The sequence below is a fragment of the Acomys minous genome (genome assembly GCF_964271855.1).
Source record: "Acomys minous genome assembly, chromosome: 4".
Lineage (NCBI taxonomy): Eukaryota > Metazoa > Chordata > Mammalia > Rodentia > Muridae > Acomys > Acomys minous.
The window spans coordinates 66,970,984-66,985,789 of NC_140486.1; the positions used below are offsets into that span (position 1 = coordinate 66,970,984).

At 42.4% G+C, this 14,806-nt stretch overlaps 1 protein-coding gene across 1 annotated transcript in view; it reads left to right on the plus strand.

Annotated features, from left to right (window-relative positions):
• CDH2 (cadherin 2) overlaps positions 1 to 14,806 on the plus strand; it is a 222,140-nt gene that overhangs the window by 179,198 nt on the left and 28,136 nt on the right. Inside the window, exons 10-14 of the mRNA XM_084779631.1 lie at positions 2,220 to 2,473; positions 4,172 to 4,314; positions 6,156 to 6,389; positions 6,704 to 6,937; positions 8,822 to 8,961. Of these exons, the coding sequence (XP_084635757.1) occupies positions 2,220 to 2,473; positions 4,172 to 4,314; positions 6,156 to 6,389; positions 6,704 to 6,937; positions 8,822 to 8,961 (1,005 nt within the window). The remainder of the gene's footprint in view (positions 1 to 2,219; positions 2,474 to 4,171; positions 4,315 to 6,155; positions 6,390 to 6,703; positions 6,938 to 8,821; positions 8,962 to 14,806) is intronic.

A 14,806-nucleotide genomic window follows, 5' to 3' on the forward strand; every position in this document is an offset into this window, starting at 1 on the left:
AAACTCATGGAGTTTGGGCAGATGGTAAATTAATCAAAAGACAAAAGAAAAATCACAGAAGTAAAATGAAACAAGTAAGCAGGCGAGCCTACATTTTATAAATATTTTGAACTTATATGACTGTTTTAAAATTTTGTGACTTTTTTTTTTTTGAAAGTGAACCACGGAGGGTTTCTCTGTGTTGCCTTGGCTGTCCTGGACTTCCTTTGCAGACCAGGCTGGCCTCGAACTCACAAAGATCTGCCTGCCTCTGCCTCCTGAGTGCTGGGATTAAAGGTGTGTGCCACCACACCCGGCTCATACTTTTGTGACTTTAAGAAGCTAGTTTTCTAGTCTAGCTTGGCATGGTGGCTCACACCTTTAATCCCAGAACTCAGGAGGCAGAGACAGTTCTCTGAGTTCCAGGCCAGCCCGGCCTACAGAGGGAGTTCCAGGACAGCCAGGCCTACACAGAGAAATCTCAGAAACAAACAAATAAAACTAGTTTTCTGACATTTAATTGTCAAAAGAAAGAAACACAAGCAGTAGCAGGCACAAAGAGCAAGCTCTCCAACAGTAGCGAACACAGCTGTGATGTAAAAGCTTTTCCGGTCAATGTTCCTTCCACATAGACACTTGATTACAGGAACCCAGGTGTCAGCCTACTGAGAAAGTGCCATTTGCCAGGAATCTGTGTCCGTCAGAGGGGAAAGAGACAGGGGTTGGAAATGTTCTGGACATGTGGCGCTTGGCCCTTGAAAGCTGTGCGCCCATCACCACTTGTTCAGCCTTGGTGGAAAGTGGGCTTGAACACAGCCTCCAAGTATTTGCACATTTGTGTGGGACAAACGAGATCTGTACACATGAAAGGATTCAAGCTGCGCAGAAATCACTAACATGAGGGGCATTTCCTGCACTGGGCGTTTTCAGCCTTCTGGCTTCCTTCCTTCTTGTTTAAAGCACTTGAAGTGGGCATGCAGAATTGAAGGTTCTAGGAGAGAATACTGCCGTGAATTTGATGGTTGGGAAATGTCTGGGGTAGGATTCTGCTGGCTTCATGTGCTCGTCACGTAGCTTTCAAGTGAGCTTCAGTTCTCGGTCATCCTTAGACTACCTGTGCCACGGGACTACCCTCTGACCTTCCTGTTATACCAAACAGGCTGTCTTTCCATTACTAAGTGACCGAGGGAAAAGTCAGAGTGAAATTCCCACAGCAAAATTCAGCGAGACTCCAGCAGTTAATATGCACATAGAGAGTTATTTGTGCATTGTGTTAATCATCTAGAGTGCTCTCATGTGGGAGTTTTTTAAAACCTGCAAAATATTCAGAATTACTATGGGGGAGACAGCCTGGTTTTCAGTTTGCTCAGTAAGGAGAAAAAAGTATAAATCTACGTGTACAACGCTCATTTTGAGAGGACCATGTGTAGGCGCACTTCACTCAATGGTGTGAATTCTAATTTATGAAAAATGCTTTTTATTTACATTGAATAATTTTTGGGTGTTTGGGGAGGGGGATGTGAGTGCCAAAACATATGTGTGGATGTCAGGACAACTTGTAAGGATCAGCTCTGTTTCTATCATGGCTCCGTGGTATCAAACTCAGGTCAGTCACACGTGCTAGCGAGCACCTCTGCCTGCTGACCCACCTTACTAGCCCAGAAAGAAGCTTTTATAAATTGGATAAGATTTTCTCCTCATTAAAAAAAAAGTATACAGTATTTTTCAACTATACAGTATCTTTAATTATATATTTTATATATAGTTATATTTTTATATGTAGTTTTTATGTATAGTTTATATTTTATATATAATTTATGGGTTTGGTTGTCAATTCATTGCTGACTGGTAAAAGTTTTCCTACATGAAAGGTGGACTTTGCCCAAAGTTTGAGATTATAAATCATTATGTCCTCACCTGACCTCACATTATTTAGTAGTTTTGGTTTCTCAGTGCTGACTTTAAACAAAAATCAAGTTTCTACAGATATCTAAATAAATGGGCCCATGCAACAATAACATGCAAATTTGGAGAAGCATAAATCTCTGCCGGGGTGCGTGTCAGGGAGACAGTCCTGCATGCTTTCCAGAAACTTAGGGAAGAACTTTATGCTACATTGAAGGGTAAAAGTTAATGTTTTGGAAATGGGACTCACAGACAGATGAATGGCAGAATGCAAATGGTCTTAATGGCAGAATGAAAAAAAAATATATGGTTTTCTTTCTTTTTTTCTTTTCCAGCCAATTGACTTTGAAACGAATAGGATGTTTGTCCTCACTGTCGCTGCAGAAAACCAAGTGCCATTAGCCAAGGGGATCCAGCACCCTCCTCAGTCTACAGCGACTGTGTCTGTGACAGTCATTGATGTCAACGAGAACCCTTATTTTGCCCCAAATCCTAAGATCATTCGCCAAGAAGAAGGCCTCCACGCAGGAACCATGCTGACCACGCTCACTGCTCAGGACCCTGATCGATATATGCAGCAGAGTATCAGGTACGGAACACCGCTGTGCAGTCAGAAGTAGATTCTGTTCTGTGCCCTGTGCAGAAGTGAAGAAGTAAGAAATGCCCAATACAACCAAAAGAAGTTATTCGAATATAATGTGAATTTCTTTCTTAATTTTGAATACAATGTTTATCTACTCTTTAGGAACTTCATACATATATTTGAATATAACACTTCCTCCCCCCCCCATTTCCCTCCCTCCTGCCTCCTCCTAGGTTCTCCTGTTACATTTTCCTCCCAACTTCATATATTCTGTTTTATTACCACTGAGACCAGTTGGCTCTATCCATATGTGCGTGGGTGTAGTAGCATCATCTACTGGATTGTAAGTGGCCTGCCTGGGGCTGCCTTCCTAAAGAAAACTGATGATTGAACTCTAACATTGCCATGTCTTATAGAAAATATTCCATCGTTTCTGAAATTAAAAAAAAATATATATATATTGTTCTACAAAAAATAGGCCTCTTCCATCCTTAGCACCCATAGACAAATCAAATGGAAACATGCATGTTTTCCAAATTTTAAAGTTCTTTGGTGTATTGGATATCCATGACTTTGTTAGCTTAAAAATTACTAAGACTGGGTCTATTTATATATTAGTAGAAGAAAAAACTTCCTCCCTCTTTGTCTTTTCCATTATAAATATCAGTTACTTAACCTGTGCGTTTAGATCAAACAGTTCAAAGAGCAGCACAGTGAGGTGACGGAGAACCTTCAGGAAATTGTAAGCTCTCTCTTCTCCACATGTGAGGGAAAATGAGAACTCATGATAGACCAGAACTAGACGGCTAATGGTGTTCACTCCGTACCTGTGCAACAAACCCAGAAGATCTATCTGCAAGGACTTCCAGCCTCAGCAAAGCTAACCCAGCCTGAGGTTGGAGTCGGTGACTGGCAGGGCGTACCCTATCCGACTGTTCTCTGTAGTAGCTGAAGATAATTTACAAATTAATTCACAATTAATTTAAGTGCGTTCAGACCAGCCGCTAACAGACAACTGCTCTGATCCCTCAGTCCTCCATACATGGAAATCGGGATGGGTAAATGGCCAATTAATAGGTGCGTTAAAATCCCATAGTTTTTTACCTCCCAAAACAAACCATAGAGTCTCCAATCTAAGTGTTAGTTACCTGAGTTTAAAAACATCAGCCCAGGTGAAAGTCTGTGAGGCTCTTTGAAGGATACAAATCAGGGGCCTGGCCCCATTTGGGGGACCCTGGCAGGAATAGGATTTTGTGGAATCTCTCTGGTGAGGCTTCAACTCTACCATGATGGTGGTGAAGCATTTTTTTAGGAGTGGTTTATGTGTGAAATTTAGCTTCTGATCCTCTACCCTCCCCCCCCAGATTCTGTATAACAGGGCTTCTGATTTAGAACGCATGCTTGAGCCGTATTGTAAGCACGTATGTCAGCTGTCCACAGTGAGCCTAGCCTGTGCACTTCGTCTGACTGCTAGACGTTTGCAGACTTTCCTATGCATTTGATGGAATACGGCCTTTGCATGCCTCCCAAAATCACTGCCACACAAAGACCTTGCCAGGTTAAAGTTCTCTTTCTGGCCATCGTCTACAGCCATGCGAATTAATGAAAGTTTTGGCTTTTTGTAGCTATACCTGTTAAACTTACACATGCTTTGTTCCATTTCTTATCAGAAAATATTTAAGTCGCAGCACTTTTATTTTCTAGATACACAAAATTATCCGATCCTGCCAATTGGCTGAAAATAGATCCCGTGAATGGACAGATCACTACTATTGCTGTTTTGGACAGAGAGTCACCAAATGTGAAAAACAACATATATAATGCCACCTTCCTCGCTTCTGACAACGGTATGTAACGAAATACATGTGCTGGATTGTCCTTCTGTGTTAAAAGAAAGCAGAGCCTCTTGGACTGCTGTAGGAACTGAGATTTTCTGCAATGCTAAATTATATGGAAAGCAGATCTTTATTCTTTTTTAAAAGTATATTTTATTAATTTATTCATATTAGATCTCAATTGTTATCCCATCCCTTGTATCCTCCAATTCCTCCCTCCTTCCCATTTTCCCCTTACTCCCCTCCCCTATGACTGTGACTGAGGGGGACCTCCTCCCCCTCTATATGCTCATAGGGTATCAAGTGTCTTCTTGGTAGCCTGCTATCCTTCCTCTGAGTGCCACCAGGCCTCTGCATCCAGGGGACGGACGTGGTCAAATATGGGGCACCAGAGTTCGTGTGAAAGTCAGTCCCCACTCTCCACTCAACTGTGGAGAATGTCCTGTCCATTGGCTAGATCTGGGTAGGTGTTTGAAGTTTACTGCATGTATTGTCCTTGGCTGGTGCCATAGTTTGAACAGGACCCCGGGGCCCAGATCCACCCATCATAATGTTCTTCTTGTAGGTTTCTAGGACCCTCTGGATCCTTCTATTTCCCCATTCTCCCATGCTTCTCTCACCTAGAGTCCCAATAGGAAGTCCTCCCCTCTGTTCCACTTTCCTGGTAAGTGAAGACTTTCATGGGACATATCCCATCTTTATTCTTTTAAGGCTCCAAAGTTTTGTTTTGTTTTGAAGTCCAGACTAAAGGGTTTCATGAGCTGGGAGAGAGAACATTTTCAGGGTTGATAAGAACAGATTTGAGGTCAGTCAGAACAGTTGTATACTGTTTTGTATACGCTACAGCATGCAAAAAAGCCCATGATGATGAGTAGTTTGCAGAGACTTCTGCACTTTGCCTATTTAAGCCCTCACCTCATTAAACCTCCTTCATAGGAATATTGTAAATTAGTATACAACGAGTAGCCCCACCTTTTTTGTGTGTGCAATTGGCTGATCAATGAAACCCGCTTTTCTCCTCCAGGATATGTGTTCCCAAGACAATGCCTATGGTTTTCTATTGCTTGCCTATAAACAATGGCAGTGGTTGCAGGTGGATTTGAGCATTCAGAACTCTCCCCAATATGTGTACCTGGCCTGGTTCTCCCTCCAGGAGCTAGAGTCCATAAGCTCATGAGCCCTGGGCTCCTCTGATATTTGCCATGCCTAGAGGAGTGGGGTATTCATGAGCACGGCTGGCTGGGCAGCTTGTGCAAGGAGGGCATGAGGTCCTGCTCAGCTCCCACAGGATGGCTCCAGTGTGGCAGGCCATCCTAGGAGAGAAGTAAGAAGTGAGCCCAGGAGTTCTGCTCAAACTACTGCACCAACCAAGTAAACATGGAACCCCTTCTCAGATCTAGCCAATGGACAAGACATTCTCCACAGTTGAGTGGAGAGCGGGGACTGACTCGGACGTGAACTCTGGTGCCCCATATTTGACCACTTCCCCTTGGTAGGGAGGCCTGGTGGCACTCAGAGAAAGAGTAAACAGCCTACCAAGACAAGACTTCATAGCCTATGACCATATAGTGGGGGAGGATGTCCCTCTCAGTCACAGACATAGGGCAGGGGAATAGGGTGAAAGAGGGAAGGAGGGAGGAATGGGAGGATATTAGGGACGGGATGACAGCTGATATGTAATCTGAATAAATTAATTAAATAAATAATAAAAAATTTAAAAATATAAAAAGATGTGAGCTTGCTCCAAAAACTGTCCATTCAGCTGCCATGGGCAGCAAGCACTTCCCCATGTGGTATAGTGAGAGGCACAAGAGAAACTGTGGCCCTCAACTGTGACTCTTCTCTCCTTTTAGGAATTCCTCCTATGAGTGGAACGGGGACACTGCAAATCTATTTACTTGATATCAATGACAACGCCCCTCAGGTGTTACCTCAAGAGGCCGAGACTTGTGAAACTCCAGAACCCAATTCAATTAACATCACAGCACTTGATTATGACATCGATCCAAATGCTGGGCCATTTGCCTTTGATCTTCCTTTATCTCCAGTGACTATTAAAAGAAACTGGACTATCACCCGGCTTAATGGTAAGAACAGGTTAATTATTTGGATGGATGTGGAATGGAGTAGTTTTGAACCCTGGTAAGGGAAATTAATTTCACATATGTCATAATCTTCTCATTAAATATATCTTAAATGTTACTTAAGGTCTAAGTGAAATATTTAAACCCCTTGAAACCCAAAACAACTGTTTACAAACAACATAATTGTGATTTGTTTAATGGGTTACACTTATGTAGGAAACACATTCTGGAAAGTAGTATACTTTTTTTTTCCCTTAAATCTTATTAGATATTGACTGTCAAACTTTTTTTTCTCTTTCCCTTTTTTTTCTCTGTAGGTGATTTTGCTCAACTCAACTTAAAGATAAAATTTTTGGAGGCTGGCATCTATGAAGTTCCAATCATTATCACAGATTCAGGGAATCCCCCCAAGTCCAATATTTCCATCCTGAGAGTGAAAGTTTGCCAGTGTGACTCCAACGGAGACTGCACAGATGTGGACCGGATCGTGGGTGCAGGGCTCGGCACGGGCGCCATCATCGCCATTCTGCTCTGCATCATCATCCTGCTGAGTGAGTAGTACTTGGTCTTGGAGGGTGTGGTTCCTTCTCCTTCTAGGATGCTGAGCCAGGGACCATCTCAAAATGACTAGCAAGTCTCTTGGATGGCTGAGCACCATCCTATCCATCGTACCATATTGGGGGCACCCAGAGTCCCTCTGGCATAAAAAGGACACTGAGCATCATCTAGTGCGCTAACCCGTTTGCCGCCAGCCCCTGCTTGTGTCCCCATGCCCTCTCTACTATTTTGTGTGCTGATTGTTGGGAGCCACAGGAAGCCCTTTCCACAGAAAAGTGTTAAACAGTCCTAAGTCTGTGAGCACTTACCTTGTGACTTGAGAATTTATGGCACAAAGCTGATGATTTAGGAAAATAGGTGTATTGCTTTCCTTCGCTTCCCTGCATAGACTGTGCAGTTAGCAGCCTGCTCCAGTCATGCAAGGATCAAGATATTTGTTTCTGAAGCACTGCACAAAATATTAAGAGCGTGTGCTCCATACACAGCACATTTGATAATAGAAATGATTACACAGCTCAGTAAATCGTCTGTCTTTAGCATAAGTGCAGATTAAGGAATTTCTTCTTTTTTAAGGTGCTTTGCAATCTTTGGTTCAGTGGAATGCAAGAAATTAACCACCCAAAAGTACTTAGGGAACCACTTCTAAGCATGCGGGTTAAAAGAATGAATTGCCTGGGCCCAGTGTTTTATTGTGGAATAGCAGCAGGACCCAGTTTACTGTGTGATCATGCTATGCGCCAATCACTTTCTTGAAAATGTTGGCCATTTCTTTTATGTTTTCTCCATTTACAAGTGTTCTGGTAATTTAGAATTCTGTCCCTTTATTCTAAGCAATTACTATAGAAGCCGGAGCATTTTTTTTTTTTACTTCCTGTGTGGAGACTGCTTTGGCTATAATTTGAAACCTGCATGCTATACTAATAATCCACTTGCTAGATTTAGCCCTGAACAACGGCAAATGAGATCATGTTTCTGGCTTTTAAAGGAGGATATTTACTTTTATGGCCAATAATAAAAATGTGCTCAAATAGGAGTCATTAAATCTTTTTGTTTCAGGATGTAAACTGATACCCTCAGATTTTAGACAGAATTTATTCCTAGATGTGTGCTCAGGGATGCATTTCATTTTCAACCAATACGCGCCATATACGCCACCCTTATCAAGACAGACTTAGGGATGATAGATTCAGGTGTGACAACGTGACACTGGCATTTTGAAGGAAAATGAATTGGCACTGATTCTAACATCAACCTGGGAGAATTTATGGTTGCAGACCTGGCATTGAGTGCGAAGGATGAAAGCCTAATATTATTTCAGTGCTCAAAGTAATCCCCCACGCCTTCATGGCTGCAGTGAGGTAGGGAAGAGCATGATGGAGAAGCACCAGCCTCTGGGAGTCAAAGACAACCCAGCATCCAATTACCCACCCAGCTCTAGCTCTAGCCATCTATGCAAGCACCTGTTCCCCACGAGAGGTGCCTCTCTGAGAATTTGGGAGGGTAATGATGACTGACCAGTATCTCACTTCAACTCACTGCTGTTTGTGTCTTTGGAGTTTATGAAGCATTCTGTTAGGGTATCGATCCTCTAACAAGCCAAGATGAAGTTAGAAACCATATAGTCACTTCTGTAGATCGTGCCTCACAGGACAAAGAGGTTTACCCAGCATGCCATGGTACACTGGAGACTGGAGACCAGGTCTTCACTCTGTGCTCTGGCTAAGCACTGCTGTGTGTGGCCAGGGTAAGGCCCGCAACCGATACACACGTGAACTACATATCCATGGGCTTAAATCGTTAGTGAGGAAGATTAAGGTTCTATAAATCTGGATTTCAGAGTGAACAGCAGTGTTCATCTTTACTCTTCTCCCGTGCAGTACTTGTTCTCATGTTTGTGGTATGGATGAAACGCCGGGATAAAGAGCGCCAGGCTAAGCAGCTTTTAATTGACCCGGAAGATGATGTAAGAGATAATATATTGAAATATGACGAAGAAGGTGGAGGAGAAGAGGACCAGGTAAGCAGAGTCGCAAGGGGAAAATGGGCGGGAGGGAGGAATGGGAGGATACAAGGGATAGGATAACAATTGAGATGTAATATGAATAAATTAATAAAATATTTTAAAAAGATTTATGTGGTAAGAAAACCATCACATTTTCTTCAGTTATCAATCTCTTAGTGTATTCCTCCCATAAAGTCACACATTTCTTGATTGTTTCCAAAATACAAGTTGTAATTGAATTTAGTTTATATGAACATCAGTGTTTCAGGAAGCACACAACTTAGGAACTCCACTTAAATATTTACTGTTTACTTTGTGAGGTTTTTTTTTTTTGTCCCGCTGGACATTTAAAATACAAGTAAAATTAATTTCTATATTGGGCTCTAGGTATACATAATTAGTATAAAAAGCAGTAAGTCTGCTTATTTTGCAAATACTTCCCAGGCTAGTTCTATATTCCAGGCATGATTTAAATCTCTGGTGACATAAATGGGGGCAGAGCCAGCAAATATTTGCCTCTGAGAGGCAAAATTCCCTTCTTGCTATTAAATAATGTTTGCCTCTGTATGCCATGTACATACAAAGCATGTATGTAGCACACCAAGGGTGAGAATGAGTGAATGGTACATGAGAAACATGGTACATGCTTTACTAAGAATCAGCCTTCTAGAGAGTTCCATATGGCATTAGCTCATGTGCATGCCTTAACTATCTCCCTCACATCTTTGAAACCTGCGATTCTACAGAGAACGTCTCCACTTTTGATGACTGCAACATGAGCATCATTTGGGTTTCTAGATAGTTGTGTACCAGGTAGGTCACAGATGTAGGATTTGACTCCGCATCTCTCTGGTGTCACAGCCTACATATACTTCATCATGACATGATCAGGAGTGTAAAGCAGTATTCTTGAGAAGTCACCCCCAGGTATTTCACGAATGCATGTGATAATGCAGTTGCACCGTGTCTGCTTCTGGAACCCACGTCATAGAGCGTGGTCTGAAATGAGCCTGGCTTCCTTGGGTTTTGGATCATCAAGAAGTAGTTTTCTGCCATTGGTGTGTTTGGCAGTGGGCTCATCTGTATAAGGGGAGGCTTGCTTCGGAGGACCTCGGGTCATCTGTGTCTGCCACTTCCCGGCATCTGTTAGGAGCTGTTGCCTCAGTCCTGCTTAGCAGAGCACATTCACACCTGGTCTCCATCCTTGACTTCCCTCTTTCACATTTGCAAAGTTGTGTGACTGTGACTGTGACCTGCTGTGAGCCTGTGACTGCAGGCTCTGCTCTTGCTGTACCAGGTCTGAGCTCTCGTTCCGGGAGAGAGGCACGCTTAAACTGTCTTGAAAACTTGACTCAACTGTGTAAAGCTGTTTTGAATACTGACTAATTAAAGAGGCTCTGTAAATATACCCCAGGGTTTCTCGCTTATATGAATGTATTTTGGGTTTTAAAATTCACATGTGACTTAACTCTTAATTAATCTACCTTTTTACTTACTGCTCACATCCTCCTCTCATAAGCCTACTTTCGTTATTGAGCTTTCCATGTCATGGCTTATCAGTGTGTGTGTGTGTTTGTGTGTGTATGTGTGTGATGCGTGTGAGTGTGCAAGTGTGCATGCCCTTATGCACACATGAATGAGGCCAGTGAGGTGTCCTCCTCTATTGTCCTCTGCCACACTGCTTTGAGACAGGGTCTCACACTGGAGCAGAAGCCTCGCTTCAGATGGGCTGCCCGGCCACTGTGCTTCCAGGATTTACCCTCCTCTGCCCCTCACTCTCACCCCCAATGCTGCCATTATATGCTTGCCCTTTTATGTTGCATGCCAGAGATTTGAACCTGGATACTCATGCTTACAAAGCAAGGGCTCTTACCAACCGAGCCATCTCTCCAGCCCCTGCTTGTCGTTTTAGAAGTGGAAACCTAAAACCGCTACAGCAAAGCTTCAGTCAAATAATAATGCTAGTAACTGAAAGTGGTTGTATAAAACTGGTGGTCCAGGGACAAGATCCAGTCCTCAGCCTTGTAGCATGTAAACCAGAAACTCAGAGTCAGCTGACGGAATCTCCCCCTACCCTGCATGCCCCACCCCTCTTATATAAACTCTTTTCAAAAAGTTGCTTCAGGGTCTCTCGTAGTCCATTTAAGAAAGATCTGTTTCTTTTGCTGGCTTCATCTGTTTAGGTTGATGCTTCAGATCCAATAGTAAAGCTTGCCTGCTGGGAGGGAGGGAGTGAAGGATGCACAACAGGAATGCCCCAGCCTCTGCACATCTACAACACTTAAGCTCCAGTTCCCCCATCAAGGTCCAACTTACTGCTGGCGTCATTAGGCAAGCAGTTGTCCCCAAGGAGAATTGTCATTCTCCATGGGTTGACACCTGAAAAAAAATCTAAATAAAACCTAAATAAAACATTTAACTTGATGCTGATATGTGCCTTTGGGGGTTCATAAACCATTCTATAAAGACTTTAAAATATCACTGTAAATCTTTAGTTTCTTCCTTCTATGACCTCTGGACTTCTGTGGCTCTGACAAGCTATGGCTGTGGGTCTATTGCTTTCTATCCACTTCCTCACCATCCTGAGAACTTTTCTGAAACTTTCTGTGCTCTGTGCTTAATTTCCTTGTTTTCTACATGTCTAAACTATGGTGTCTCGCAAGCTTCCTAGTCCTTTGCTGGTATTTGAGTCTGTCAGAAGTCTTTAGATGACTCTGCTCCTTCGGTTGCCATTCCCCAGTGCTGGTCCTATTATTAGCATTTTAACTTAATAACAAAGTAAAGTACTTGATATAGGAATATTAGACTGAGGGCCCTGTGTTTCACACTCTAATTTTTTTTTAATTACTCAGTCTTCTGCATCTCCAGGGTTGCTACCTCTGCCTTTCAGGAGCACTATAACAGGCATCTTGTCTCTGGTTCAACTTCCCCACCCAAGCTTCAGCAGTTGTTAAATCGAACATTTCTTCTTTGCTCCCAGCTCAACAATACTGCGTGCCCTGTTCGATGAACCCTTCTGTATCCTAAGCAGAGGCCCGTGGGAAAGAGTTTGCAGGAACAAGGCCCCTCAGCCTGCAAATCCTCTCATGGCCACTGCTATCTCCCTCCAAGGTCAGGTGACTTGTCCACATGCTATTTCTTTTTATCATTTCCTTACTTGGAGAGTGGGGGATCAAAGCAGCAGTAGGTGGTCTTTCCTAAAGACTTGCCTGGTCCTGCTCTCACGGAGCCAGGCTTCTCTTTGTTCTCAGCATATGCTTTCTAAAGCTGTGACTTATTCTTGACATTAGGATCTGAATACTAGTTTCAAAATTTTGTGTGTCCTGTGGAGAAGGGGAGGCTCCCTACAGATTTAAGAGTGTACCTAACCCCATCCATAAAGATGCTTGCACCATTCCAGAAACCCAGTTTCTGCCTCCACCAAGCCACCACCCATGAAAAAAATTCAGCAATTTTTTTTTTATTATTTCTAATATGATCGATTAACAACACTTAATTTTACGTCTAATGTAAGCAAACAACATACATTAGATTCTCACCGGGTCCCTCATCTGCTACTCACTGTTAGACCTGTAAGTTCCACCCATGTAGTGCAGAAGGGGTGCATATTGCCTTTGATGGGTAGTGTTCAGTTATTTAAAAATAAAAATAAAAACCATCTACATGCTATTTTTTCACTGTGCTGCCCTTGAAAATTTAAATGTTTATAAGGGTTTTGCTTGTTTGCTTGCTTGTGCTTTAACACAGTGTCTCACTATGTAGTGCTGGCTGAGCTAGAATTCTCTGTGTAGACAGGCTGGCCTCAAACTCACAGTTCTGAGTGCTGTGATTAAAGGTATGCACCGCCATACCTAGCCTCCATTTGAGTATTATGAGGAAACTGTTAGTGAACATTTTTATGCATGTGTTGAGTATGTGTCTTTTCTGTGCATGTTTGTGGCCTGAACATGGTCCATTTCTTTTCTTGATGTGGCTGTACAGTTTATACATCCCCGCAGTGTAGATGCCACTGGTCCAGCATGTTCCATCTCATTAACTCTTAAACCTCAGCCTCTCTAGTGCAATGGGTCTCCTTGTGGCTGAGTTGGGATACCCCTGCTGCCTTACCAGCCAGTTGTATCTTTTTTCATGAAGATTTGATTCGACTTGACTTTTGTAAAAGTGTCTTTTTATTTGCCTGAAGTAATTGTCATTTCTGAGACTTAATGCCCTCAATGCTAACCTAGGCCTAGTCCTGGAAGCTTCTAGCCTCCATACAATTGAATCAATGTCTCTAGAATGTTTTCAGCCTCCAAATCTTACTGCTGAATAAGCTAACTTGTTTTTGTTTGTTTTTAAACTCTGGCTGGCTGCTTCAACTCAGCTGTTCTGGCTCATATGCCTCTTCAGTCTGACTGATCCAAACTGGTTTCTCTCAGCTTCTGACTGAATACTCTGCTTGGCTTCAAACTAACTCTAGCAATCTGCTAAAAATCTTCTGGCGCCTTCTCATCCTCTGCCTCATTTTCTCTTCACCTGTGTGTCGAGCTTGTTCTCTCGCTAAAGTCTGTCTCTATATAACTGTCCGTCTCTCCCTCCGTGCTGTTCTCTCTTAAGAGTTGGGCATATCCAATTCTGTCAAATCTTTCTCTGATTCATCTCTTTTTCTCTTTTGTTTGTTTTAGAATTTATTTTTATTTTTTTTAATTAATTTATTCATATTACATAGGATAGCAGGCTACCAAGAAGAGACTTGATACCCTATGAGTATATAAAGGGGGAGGAAGTCCCCCTCAGTCACAGCTTTCTTTTTTCTGTAGCATTGTCTTTTCCTTATTGAGCTCATAGAAGGAACTGTTACACGCAATAGACATGAAGTTTTTGTTAGACAAATACATTCATCTCATTCTGTAGACTGCTCTTTAGAGTCTCCTAGGATGTTTTATGATGAGCAGAAGTTTAGTTTTAACAGTCATGAGTCTGTCATGGCTCCCGCTGTGGTTAGGCTTTAGTGTTCTATTTAGAAAACCTTCTCTGCCACGATAATGAACCCTACACCTACAAACACAACTTGCATGACTTTAATCGTGAGAGGTACTTTTTTGTCAGTCATAGTAATGATCTGTCTGGGCTTGGTCTTCTCTTGGGTATAAGATGTGGATCAGGACATTGGTTTGTCATCCTGTTAACTTAAATTAAAGACAATCGTGGTTCATTGTGCATGGGTAGTGCTGTGGTTACGTTACTTATTCTATTTGCTTTTGTTCCATTTCCGTGACGATTAAATTACTCTTGGCTTTCTAATGCCTTGCTATGTGATAAAATAAACACCACAGCTGCTGTCTTATTAGGGGCAGTGGAATCATGCACATGCCATGACCTACATGTCCCGTGGATGTCTTGGGCAACATGCAGAAGGTAGTTCTCTCTGCAACTGTGTGGGACTGTTATCCAATCCAGGCCATCAGGTTTGCTTGTAGGCAGCTTTGCCCACTGAGCCATCTTGCTAGCTTGCCTTCAAAATATTTTAATTGCTTTCTTTTAATCTTTGTCTCTGTCTTTAAGAAGAAGTAGATATTGACCTTCCTATCACCAGGTATTTAATGCAAATCCTTCCTTTCCCAACCAGATGCTCTTACTTTAAATCTGAAAGCCATGCTCAGTTCCTGAGAAGCCTGACTTTGTCGAAATAAAGCATTTTCTCCTTTCTATAACTCTCCCATGGTCGTGTTAAATAGTCTTTTCTTTAAGGTATAGAATTGGCAGTGGAGCAACTTTTATTAGTCCCTTGAAGATAGATCTTAATAAAAATGGACCTCAGAAATGGACCTGGGGCCTTGAGATGTCTGCACAGGTCAGGTGTTAGTTGTTTTGTTTGTAT